The 12,972-nt window shown below is 38.6% G+C and overlaps 1 protein-coding gene across 1 annotated transcript; it reads left to right on the plus strand.

Annotated features, from left to right (window-relative positions):
• The first annotated feature begins 2,012 nt into the window (after positions 1–2,012).
• On the plus strand, positions 2,013–11,857 carry LOC114556233 (F-box/LRR-repeat protein 7). Its single transcript, XM_028579142.1, has 10 exons — positions 2,013–2,345; positions 5,873–6,040; positions 7,263–7,417; positions 8,654–8,737; positions 8,975–9,041; positions 9,300–9,422; positions 9,552–9,679; positions 9,947–10,063; positions 11,144–11,251; positions 11,667–11,857. The coding sequence occupies exons 1-10, from the start codon at positions 2,013–2,015 to the stop codon at positions 11,761–11,763; spliced, it is 1,380 nt and encodes a 459-aa protein (XP_028434943.1). The 3' UTR covers positions 11,764–11,857.
• Positions 11,858–12,972: the final 1,115 nt, after the last annotated feature.

Consider the following 12,972-nt stretch of genomic DNA (forward strand, 5'->3'; position numbering starts at 1 on the left):
AAAAAAAGATTTCTTGATGGCTGCTTGGAAACAATTATTTTACAATCTCTTAAAGAACAGCTTTAACATTTTTGACTATTTAGCTTCACTGTGCTTTTGCTGTGCGTGTTTAAATCATTAAAGCCAGACGCTAAATGCTAACACCATAACCTCATTGCTAACTGAGAATGCTATTAACTGAATCGATTAAATTCAGAAACATTAATTGTTTTTAAGATGTTTAAAAAAAAGAAACTGTACCAAATGAATGGAGACACCTCAACTCATTGCAAACAACAAAAGGCCTTTCGGTTCTGTAATAAAAAACAGATATTTGGCCCCGTATGACACTGTAGCATTTTATTAGTTTGTAGCTCATTCATCAGTTTAGCTTATGGCTTTAAAGGGGAATTTAACCCCTTTGAGATTTAGCTCTTGTTTTGAGCTACTGAATCTGAGTTCCTGTGTTTTACAGCATATAGATGGACCGAGAGTACAACTTTTGTTTTTGTTGTTACATAAAACTGTGATTAAACATCATCAAGATCACACACCAGTTGATGTCATATCTGAGGTATTATAACTAAGTTCTTGACATGAGTCAAGTATTTACAAACCTTAAATTGAATTACCTGCCTTTAATTGTCAGTCAAAGTAACACCCAAAATTCAAAGCTGTTTAAACCTAATACACAAATACTGCTTTTAATTTATTTATTTAAGATTTTAAATATTTGAACTCAGGTCTACTATATGCAAAACTATTGGACATCACATGGGATAAGAGAAAAATAATCTGTTGTTCATAGTATTTCAGTGTTGTGTGGGCATGTACAGTAGCAGATCCTCTTGCACGGTCACTTTGTTGTTTTTGATTGTTAGTCAAACTGATTTGTTGTTTTATTGGTTTGTCAAATTGTTTTTGTTGACTTTTTTGTCATTCAGTCTCTTTTAATAAGAAACTCTGGGAGATTTAATTTAAGAAGAATCTGAATTTTTTTTTCTTAAATCTCTAAGTAATGACCCCCTCTCTTCTGGGACAACCAAGCCTTATGAACTTTGTGAAGTGAAAATTTTGAATGTTTGTATGTTATAAAAGAAAACATGGATTGTTTTATATGTTAATACTGCCACAATAAAGCTCCCTAATGAATATATATTGAAATATTGTGCCTTTTGCGTGGATAATTTTTTGGTTTGTTGTGGTTAATAAATTAAAGGTTTGGGTTTTATCTCTCAAGCATCCAAAAGCATCTTGATCCCTAAATATATAATTCTTCTATTTCTTCTATCATCCTGTCAGCACACATTGAAGTATGAACCTGAGAAGAAAGACAATTTCTCCAAACTTTCTTAAAGTTTTGGCTCCCTCATGTGGTGTGAAAGTGAGATTGCAATTTGTGTTGGTATCTCTATGGTGATGTTTGTGATTTCTTTTTGAAGGAGTGTTCAAACATTTACCATCAACACTAGACTCTAGACATCGAGACATCAGAGTCTATTCTCTATTTGATGAGAAAATGTGTCAAGTTTAAAACTTCTTCATCCAAAGATGTCAAGTAAGTTCTACTACACCTACTCTAAAAGAGGAATTGTACTGAAATAAATAGAGAGGACACGTTTGAGGTAAGAGTGACTTGTTCTAAACTGGATTATGCTGTTGTGTAGCTGTTTTTTGTTTTATTGCTTCGACAGACAAATTCACCTCTCAGTCATAGAGACAACAATAGGTGTGTTGCATGATGGTTAGTTTTGGGTAGAGCATCAAATATAATACATAAATGGTTGTTTTTCTTCTTCTGTTTTAACAGGACAGTGTCGTCAGTGTAAGACATTAGTGTGTACAGTCTCCTCATCCATTTCCTGGAAGGAAAACAACACATTTGACAAACCAGCAAATGAATGACAGAAGAAGAATGCATGAAGACTACGTGGCATTATATGGAGAAAGAAAATAACCCTGCTGACTGTATGTCAATGAAGAAATCTGATAAAACATTAGCCACGGATGACTTTTCAAGCAGCAAAGTAACTATGGAGACGCATCCTATCACAAGAGCTGGACGTACTGTGTCTGAACTCCTGGAGGACTCTGGGAATTGTAGATGGATCATCAACCAGGAGCTGAACCTTCATCTTCTCAGTGACTCTCTCTTTAGTGAGCAGCAGAAGCTGAGGCATGTGTTGGACTGGGCTCAACGTTTCCTCAGTAGTGGGTCAGAGGTTCACCACGAGTTCTGCAGAGCTGACAGCTTGACATTGGCCGATGAAGAGCGGAGGAATACACAGAAAAAATCACCTGCATATAAGCATTCATCTGCCGCTAAATACTATCATCCTGTCTCCAGTACCGCAGGTGTCAATGAGGTATTTAGAGCTTTTCCAGATGATCCCTGCATCCCCTCCTTTACCGCGGGGTGGAGAGATAAGGAGTACAGAGAAACTCCTGAAAATGGGAAAAGTATGGAGCTACAGGATGTCACTGATGAACAGACTTCCAGCCAAGACAACAACTGCAGAACAAGCGGTCTGTTCATATCCAATCAAAGACCACACACCAGCTTATCAGACAGAAACATAAATCAAACACTTGCATCAGATGGTGCAACATGCTCGGTTAAATCCACATTGTGCTGGAGCAATGTGGAGAGCATGGTGTTTGGCACCGGGAGTAACTTGATACTGAGTTATAAAACAGCTGGAGCTCAGCCAGAAAGAGACATATCAGGGCATCAGATGGAGCTCAGAAAAGTAAACGTTGAGGGGAAGGTGGGAACAAAGATAAAAGTTGCGAAAGAGGAACTAGAGGATGCTAGGATGGGCGAAAGGAAGGGAAAGATAAATGAAGAACCAGAATCTAGCTTAGCTTTTGCATTGTATGCAAAGAATAACATGAGCGACAGTGAGCCAGAGAAGACACAGGAACGAATGGAAAAGACTTCAAACATCAGCTGTCATTTGAAAACACGACCAACTTTGACTGTATATAAGCGATACCAGCTTTGTGTGGATCAATTGCATCACCTTAGAGTAAGACAAAGCCAATATACCGAACCGGGATGCTTAATAGATTCCCCTGCAAAAGACAGAAAGACGTCTGAAGAAATTGCACCACAAAATCCTGAGATTGAAAAACGTCTAAATAAGGCAGGAAGCAAAATTGTTACAGCTGCAGAAATCACAAACGAGAGGAGTTCAGGTGTCATTAATAAAAACCAGGACAGATCTCAATACAATAGAAGTAGGTCAACACTTACTGAACATGGACAGCACAAACATTGTGACAGTTTGACTGTGAAGGAAACACCTGCAGCCAGTAGACCTGTTTGTCAGAGAAACAAAATTACCACCAACACACATTTGGGTCTTGATAGCAACACATGTGGTGCATTAATAAAAGCAACTGCAGGAGTCATAACCTCAATTGATGAGGTTATTAACACGCATATGGAGCAACTGGGGACTGCACCTGGCAATAATGGTACCATTGTGGAGGAGAATGCTGCACTCACCACTAACCCAGGTATTTAATATCATAATCAAGGCAGACATGTATTACAATTAGGCATGGTCCGTTATAAGATTCTGACGGTATGATAACCTTCAGGAAAAATATCACATTGTCACGGTATTGCGGTTGCAATTACAGCTTTACAATTTATTATTTTTTTAAATGTCTGTGTAAAAAAGTCCTTGAAGACTCATATAAAACAGCTCATACCTTGGGAACTGTATGACAGAAAAGTTTAGTTGTTTTGAAATCGTGACTTTTTCAAACCACAGTATACCTTGAAACTCCCAACCTGCGGGTCAGATTTCCTTACAAAATAAACCTGATTTACAGCACAGGAAAGAAGTCAACACTTTAGACTTTTCTTTCATTGTTTCTTTTACTTCGTCATTCCTCTAAAATCATGTAATGACTCTTTGGTGGAACTATTCACAAATCATTGACGTATACAGTATATGACGAGGCCACAAGAAAATATTTCTTCATTTTAAGAGGTCTTTTTTAAGTGGTCTTGAGTGTGCATGAATATACTGCATGTGCTTGTCTGTGTGTGTGTGTGTGTCCTTGTGTAATTTGCCTCTGTCTTTTCTCGATTCAGGTTTGTTTTCAGAGAGAATTGAATGTAATCCAAACGTCAAGCATTGTCAGAGAAGTGTCAAAGGTCGAAAGACAAAAGCTGGGAGTCAAGGAGCCTCACTGAGACTCTGTAAAAAGTCAAGTGTCTCCCTGTCTTGTCCAACCAATAAAGAAATATTGCAAAGGTAACAGATAAGGAGCCAAATATATGTATGAATATCAATTTGAATTTGTTACTGTACCTTCACACTAAAATAAACCATTCAAATGTACCTCAATTCAGCTTATTAAATAACTCCTCATCCTCTTCACCCATTCAGCAATTTCATTTTTGAGTCTTATTGCAAATAATGGATCCACAATTTGATAACATGCAACAAAACTAAGCTGCACATTAAAACACGGAGTGAATGCACTTCTTGATAGAAAAAAATATTATCTACTCTCAAAATATCAAAATGTTTCCAAAAGGAATTCATGGCTCTGTCACATTAGCTCTACGCGCCTGGTGAAATGTTTTCTGAGTGTATCGTCTTTTACTATTGTTTCAAGCTGAACATCCCTCTGTCTCCTGCAGACCTCCGTCATCAGGAGTAAACAAACATACAAAAAGACACACACCAGAGGACAAATTGAAACCTACTTCAGCCTGTAGTCATACACACAAATGTCTGCCATCTACAGAGACACACACACATCTTCATGATGACCCCAGACCAACATTACCAGCCTCGGGTGAGTAAAAAATAATTAATTTGAAAAGCCAAAGTCACCAACAAGTCATATGAAGGGCTAAGTTTTCATGGTTTACACTTGTGGTGTCACACAACACAGATATGTGGAATTATAACATTAATTCCACAAGTTATCGGATGCAGCAGCAAGTCATAAGATAAAGGGGATTTTAGAGTTAAAGAAAGAGTTCTGTGTGTGTACTTGTACTTATCATGTTGTGGAGACAAAACTTGTTCTCACATTCTCATTATGCTAACTCATCTCCTGTATTAGGACACACATCAATTCCTCACAATGTAATTTCAGTTTTTAGTTAACGTTAAAAAAAGGTTAAGGTTAGGGTAAGATTATATTTCAAATTGTAGCCGTTAATTAACAAAAGTTAGTGATGGGAAAAAAAGATGGATGGAGGAAGGGCTATTGAACTAAACTGATTAGGTCTTCCATAAAGACTTCCAAAAGTAAATGTTTAGTAACATTCAATAATGATTCATTTCTTTCCAATCCAAGCGAAAAAAAACAAAAGTCCAAAGAATTATAACTTTTATAGCCTGATAAAACATCAATATATAATTATTTGTTTGTCTTTACAGATGCATGTCCATGTAAACAAACTGGCAAATACAGCGTAAGAAATCTTTATTTCTGCACATTGTTTATTATGATGATATATGTTCTACATGTAATATGATCACATTGCTTAAAAGCCTATGGCACTACAGTATTTCAGAAGGATTTCGTGATCTTAGAATTATACGGTTCTATCTCCACTTTTGGTCGAAATTGAGTTTTTGGCATAATCTGATCCATTTGGTGTTTATTAATGCTTGTGTGGTGTTATTTTTGTAAAACAATATTTTGTTAGTTAGTTATTAATAAAATAAAAAGGTTCCATCTCACAAAATAGCTGGGATGTAAAAACTTTGATGCTCAATATCTCAGAACTACCCTAAACGGAAATAGAACCTTATAATTCTAAGCTCACGATTTGTAATTAAGAGAATGCTTTGACTTTCTGTCAAATATCTGTTTTGTTTGAGTTATCAACTTAACGTGTCATTGTGCCTGTCAGCCAGCAGGTGTCCCTGTCTGTGACCGCTGGTTGTCTCTGCCTGATGAGGTGTGGCTGTCCATCCTGTCTCTGCTGCCTCACAGTGATCTGTGCAGAGTGCTGCAGGTCTGCAACCGCCTGCACACACTGGCCACTGATCACTCACTCTGTGAGTCAGCCCGCTGCAATGTAGACACTTAAAACAATATTTGGCTAATGAATGGCCTTTTAAGGTTCAGATTAAACATTGGAGTTAATGACATAGGTAAGTGGGATGTCCTGAACTTTTCCAAGTAGGATTTCTAAAGTGTGTCACAACACATGGTGTGTTCCCATGATGTAAGTATTTCCAGTGCAGTGCTCTACTGTACCACTCCCTGGACAAACATACAGTAAGATAAGACCTGCACCATCACATGTTCTCATACCTGTACACACACTGTAGGTCAGAGCCAAAGTTTTGAATCACTAAAACAGGTACATACTACCATATACTGAACATTACATTGTTCTCTCTTTGAAGGGAGAAATCTGAGAATTGAAAACTCCAACCTAACAGACTGGTGGCTACTCTGTGTGGGCAGACGTCATCCTCGCAGTCTGTGTCTGTACAGCTGCAGTGGCCTGTCTCTCACCTTTTGTGGGCTGGAGATGTTTTTCACTCTGTGTAGAAACTCTCTGAAGGTAAAACATAACTGTGGGGTTATTTACAGTCACAAACACTGTAATGGGTGAACGTTTGGTGAAAGCTTTTGGATGTCTGCCATCACATGACTTTACAGCGTGGCTCTCAAACTGTAGGATTTGATCCTCCTAATCAATAAGCCACTGTGCTGCTACCTGTGTGTTATGTTAAAAATCCTCCACTTGAAAGGCAAAAAAAGGAATGTTTTGCCAATGAGATTTATTTTACATTTTTCCATTGACACTGTGAATTTATTGATCCCCACATCCTGAATCTGTCTGTCTGCTGTCATTGTCAACAAAACATATTAAGTACAGTACATAAAGTGTACATTAACAGTAAGTCACCATAGCTATATCCTTTTAATTGTGATAGAAATAATAATATTACTAATAACATACTGTAAAAACTCCCTTTTTTAGAAATAGAGAAGACTTCTGATTGGATTGATTAAACCATATTATACTGTCACTGAATTGTAGTGACAAAAAATTTCACTTGTCACATTTTGAAATGTCTCTCGTATGCAACCTGTTTGAAATATATTTTAAATACTGAGTTGATTTAAATTACCCAATACACAGTATAGTGTTTCAATTCTGTAAAATATATTTGCTTTACCAATGTTTTGCTCTGCTGTAATTTAACTGTAGGAGTGTACTCTGCTTCTATATTAACTATGTGAAAAGTCCACATTATATATTTCCTGTCATTTGTTAATTACAGGAACTCAAGGTCACAAGTTGCACTGGTCCTTGTCTCCATGGGGACCAGACATTGCCTCTGATTGGTCAGCTGTGTCATCATGTGACCAGTGTGGACGTGAGCTGGAGTGGAGCAACAGACACAGGAGTGAAAGCTCTGAGTGACTGCTGCCCTGGGTCAGTTTTTATAAAAACATACACACACACACACACACACACACACACACACACACACACACACACACACACACACACACACACACACACACACACACACAACTTTACTTTTACTGCTCATTATGCCTGTTGGCATGTAGGGCAGCAACAACGGATTTCCACTTTTGTCTGTTTTGGGCCAGTGTCTTTATAGAGCTCCAGGTGTGATGTAGGGCCTTTAGCTTTCCTTCCATCGTCCTGCGCCAGGTATTCTTGGGTCGGCCTCTTTTACGTTTGCCATCTGGTGTCCAGTGAAGGGCAGCGTGTGATGTTTTCTTGCTCTCTACGTATAACATGTCCAATCCATTTCCATCGCCTTCTCATAATGATGGTAGCCATGTTGTCATGTTTACACTGGCTGAGTAGAAGTTGATTGGAGATGATGTTGGGCCAGAATATTCTCTTTATTTTATGTAGGCTTTTGGTGTGGAAGGTCGACAGTTTGTCGCTTTCAGGTGTTCTCCAGCACTCTGAGCCGTATAGCAGGGTAGACAGGACACAGCTCTGGTACAGTCTCAGTTTGGTGTTGGTGCTGTGCTGGGCAGACTTCCAGACATTGTTTAGTCTCTGTAAGGTGTTCTGGGCCTTGCTGAGTCGGCTTGTGATGTCGTTGCCTGCTCCTCAATCATGGCTGACAATGCTGCCCAGGTAAGTGAAATGGTTGGTCATGGGTAGGTTTGTGTCTTCTATTTGTATTTGTGGGGGGTTTGGGATGTTTAGCATCATCAGCTCTGTCTTCTTCTGGTTGATCTTAAGACCTATTTGTTGTGCGAAGTTGTTAAGACGACTGGATTTCTCTTGCATATGCTGATGTGTGTGCAAGACCAAAACCACGTCCTCAGCGAAGTCCAGAGCTTCCAGCTGAGAGAACAGAGTCCATCTGATGCCCCTTGTTTGGTCTTCACACACACACACACACACACACACACACACACACACACACACACACACACACACACACGCACACACACACACACAAACACACACACACACACACACACACACACACACACACACACACAAAAGGGGCATGCTGGTTGACTCAGTATATATGGTGAGGTCATGTTGTTGTTGTCCAGTAAAAACAACGTATCTCCATATTTGTTAATTTATAGGTTTTCAAATAAACTGAAGGTTTAATTGCTTATTTGTGGGTGTTTAAGGAAAGTATTAATCCTTCATATATCGTCCCTGTAGGTTGCGGCTAAAATCTGTTGTCCTGAACGGCTGTCATGTCACTGATGACCCACTGATGAAACTCGTCATGAGGCACAAAGAAACGTCAGTATAAGAATGTCTTTATTTATATATTACTGTCAGTGTAGAGCAGAAGATGATTTTGGTTGTGTGGCTATATTTTTCATCTGTCAAGAATGTGTCTTAGTTCATCTCTTGAAGTGGACTTGAGAATTACATTTACATTTTCACCTGCATTTTTTGTGAATAATCCATTTAGATATAATCAGGATGTGTACACATGTCTGTTTGTTTCTGTTGGTGTGTGTGTTTTCATATCAGTCTGTGCAGATTGGAGGTCTTTGGCTGTCAGTTCCTTACTCCATCCTGTCTACAGACAGTATATGAGGTACTTTATTTTGAAAAGTAAACACTTTATTTCGAAAGGGAAACACAATTCATCTTATTTTAATCTGCTGAAAATAGCATCAAATAGCATGTCTAAAATATGTCTCAAACATGCTTTAGCATGGGAAAAAGACTCCTATAGCCTTTGTGCTTTTGTCTTTATATTTTTACTCAAGAAATGTTGATTTGAATATTCCACAACATAACAACACAATATGTTTTTCAGAAGTATGTACAGCTTGTAGTCTCTGTGTTTCAGATGTGTCCTGGCCTTCAGCATCTTAACATCGGACAGGTGCCAAAAGTCAACACACACAGTCTCACAGTGATGACATCACAGCTCAAATGCCTCATTTCACTAAATCTCACTGGACTACATGTGGTAAGTTTGACATTTTTGTGACTTAGAAATTCCAGCTTTTTATGATCAATAAATTCTATCTCAGAATTTTACGGTACAAAGTCACAAAGAGATTTAAATGCTCTCTGCTTTTGCCTTTACTGTAAATAGATTACTGATGCCGCAGTGGACACTTTGCTTCAGAACTGTGTCGAACTTCAGAGTTTGACCTTCAGTTCCTGCCCTGGAGTCACTGACCTGACACTGCACAGCATCCGCAAATACACACCTTGTATCAGGTACAGACTTGAGCCACATTGACTGACATTAATTCCTTTGAGATGTACCCTAACTTTAACGTAGTGTTGTCTAAACGTATCCCTAAGAAAAAGAAACAGAAATGTCAGAAGGATTTGTACCAACAGATGTAGTGTGTACTGCAGGTTTTGTGTTAAGTTGTACTCATGCGTGTCCAGTTTTGGTTGGTTGTCTTGACTAATGTGGTTTTAACATCTTGACAGTTAGCAGCAATAGTGTGCGTATGTCTGTGTGTGTTTGTGTGTCAGATCTCTGGACGTGAGTGGCTGTAAGGCAGTAACAGATGCAGGAGTTAAATCTCTAGCTCTGGGATGTAGAAGACTTCAGCAACTAGATCTCAGCTCCACTGGCACAGGAAACAGAGGGTACAACACATGTCACACAACAAACTGAGCTGTATATTTCTTTGTGTTGTGACTGTGTTTTTTGACTACTTAAAGTGATGGTTTGGAGTAATTTCACCCTAAGGTTCTTTGCACCATGACCTTGAGCCAAACACCCCCCGAGAAGCTTTTTTCACCTGGGTCTAACATTGGGAGAGTTAGCGTAGCATTATCAGCTGAATATCTTAGCGCAGGGGCTAATGGACCCACGTTTGTATCTCGTAAATGACCCCACTAATAATGCCCGAAATGATACCAAACGTCTACAGTAGTACAAATAGGTTATGTACTAATAAAACGATGGATTGTAAAGTTTGTAAGTACACCAGAAGTTTATGTAAATAATACTTGCCTGCTCTCTTCTGCTCTCTGCTGTTGTTGTTGCTGCTGTGAGATGAGTGCTTAGGGCCGTCTACAAATTACAACACCAAAAAGAGATGCAACAAAAATATTTTTTAATTTAACTTTTTTTTTTAAGTAAGTGCTGTAGTATAACTAGCAGGAGACAAGTAATAAGGTAAGTTTGGAGACATTACCTTATTTAATCATTAAATTAATAAATATTTTTGTTGTATCTCTTTTCGGTGTAGTAATTTGTAGACAGCCCTAAGCACTCCTCTAACTGCAGGTAGCAGCAGCAGCAGCTGCAGCAACAGAGAGCAGAAGAAAGCAGGCAAGTGTTCATAAACTTCTGGTGTACTTACAAACTTTCCAATCCATCGTTTTATGAGTGCATAACCTATTTGTACTAGTTTAGAAGTTTGGTATCATTTTGGGCATTATTAGTGGGGTCATTTACGAGATACAAACGTGGGTCCGTTAGCCCCTGCGCTAATAAGCTACGCTAACTCTCCCAATGTTAGACCCAGGTGAAAAAAGCTTCTGGGGGGGTGTTTGGCTCGAGGTCATGGTGCAAAGGACCCTAGGGTGAAATTACTCCGAACCATCACTTTAAGCTGTGAGTAACCTTGTTGCCACATTCCCAGATATCATCGATGAAACTGATGAGTAACATGTTAATGTAACTTACAGAAATGTTTTTTGTGTGCACGTGTGACACAGGGTTACTCTGCTGGCAAATTACTGCAGCAGATACCTCCGTACTGTCAAACTCAGTTTCTGCCACATCACCTTAGAGAATATACTGAAGCTCTGCAGATGCTGCAAGAGGTAAACACACAAATAAGATAGCTTCATTTAGATTTAAACAGATTGCCAAACAGATATATGACTGTATGGATACCCTGTATCTGCCTTATTATTACAATATTTCTTCAGGACGTTCATAAGATATAATAATTACCAAACATTCAACAAAAGGCCCTTTCTCTTTGTTATGATGAGCAGAGCATGAAATCCATTTGAGTAAAAGCCTAGTGTATACCATGAATACAGTGACCAACTGTTTGGTGTGCTGTCTTTTTTATCAGCTGCTAGTGGTGTAATTATGGGAGTTATAATCCAGAATTACCAACACCAAACATCTAACCGTGTGATACATTTTTGTCTATAGCTAGAAAACCTAAAAAAGCACTGTGACATATTAGCACACTTATTTGCTATTTCCATGTTTCTCTCTCTTTAGGTTGAAGGTGCTGCATCTCTACGGCTGTGCCCATCTCCCCGCTGAGAGAGAGATCAGAGAGGTTAATGCTACTGTTAAAGTTTACCCTCTGTCCTGACTCACACACAAACATCTGCACACAACTGGACAGATACACACAACATATTGAAGTGCAAAATGTAACTATGAGTAAAAGTATGCAATAAAGAAGCAATGGCATAACAATAACTGCATTTATTCCTTTAATATTACAGAAATAGGCTATATGAGGCCTACTGGGTCTCAAGGAGGATTATGACTTATGTTAAGAGATGAATAATGCGCATTTGAATCTATCTGTATGTGTTTGACTGTGTGTGTTTGGAGATGGATGTATCCCTCCCATCCAGACGCTCCATTACCTCCATTCCCTTTTACTGCAAGATTGCTCCTCTAAAACAAGAAAAGATGCAGTTTAACATGCTGGTTTGCTCTCTGCTACATTCAAGATGCATGCAAGCATCACTCATAGCAACCCCTAAAAAATGATGTTCCCATACAACTAAACTGCAATTTCAATTACATTATTAAGAAAAGGAGGATGCTGAGAAACGCCGTCTATCTTCATATACAGTCTATGGTTTCAATACACCCTTGTAACAGCGACAGGCACACACGGTCACAGTTTTTAACATGTGGTTAATGTTGAGTATTGAAACAAAACTACTTGGTTAGGTTGAGGAAAAGATTTGGTTTGGGTTCAAATAAGTAGCCTACGTTTGTTACATAACTTAACTTATAATCGTAAATTAAGTATGTTACGTAGGCTATGGGATCTAAATGATGTTACATAAATACATTTACATGAATTAAAATATGTCAACGTTGAATTTTGGCTTCACACGGGACATGTACAGTAGTCTCCTAGGTGAAAGGCCTGTGTTAGTTTGACTCAGAAACATATTTCTATGATGATATTCACTTTGTTGAGAGGGAAAACAAAAAGTCCCCTGCAGATCCTGGCCACACTGTTATTTCCTTGTTTTTGGCTTGCCTAGAGGGATTTTTCCACTTTGATGCCAGTCATGGTTTTACGTAACAGAATTTTTAACACCATCTTTGAGGGTGGTTTTGTCAGGAGAATCCACGTGTCAAAAAGGGAAAAAGATAGAGGAGGAGGGAGGAAGTAAAAGTGAGGTAGCTGAAGGATGGTTTTTTTTATCGAAAGAATCGCATGTTGTTTTACTTGCACCCACCTAACAGCTGGCTACAACCGTCTGATTCTCACCAAAGGGATTGCAATGCAAAATTTGACTTTGCTGTACACTTAGCACTATTCCTAGTTTTT

This window comes from Perca flavescens, chromosome 5 (assembly GCF_004354835.1).
Source record: "Perca flavescens isolate YP-PL-M2 chromosome 5, PFLA_1.0, whole genome shotgun sequence".
Taxonomy (NCBI): Eukaryota; Metazoa; Chordata; class Actinopteri; order Perciformes; family Percidae; genus Perca; species Perca flavescens.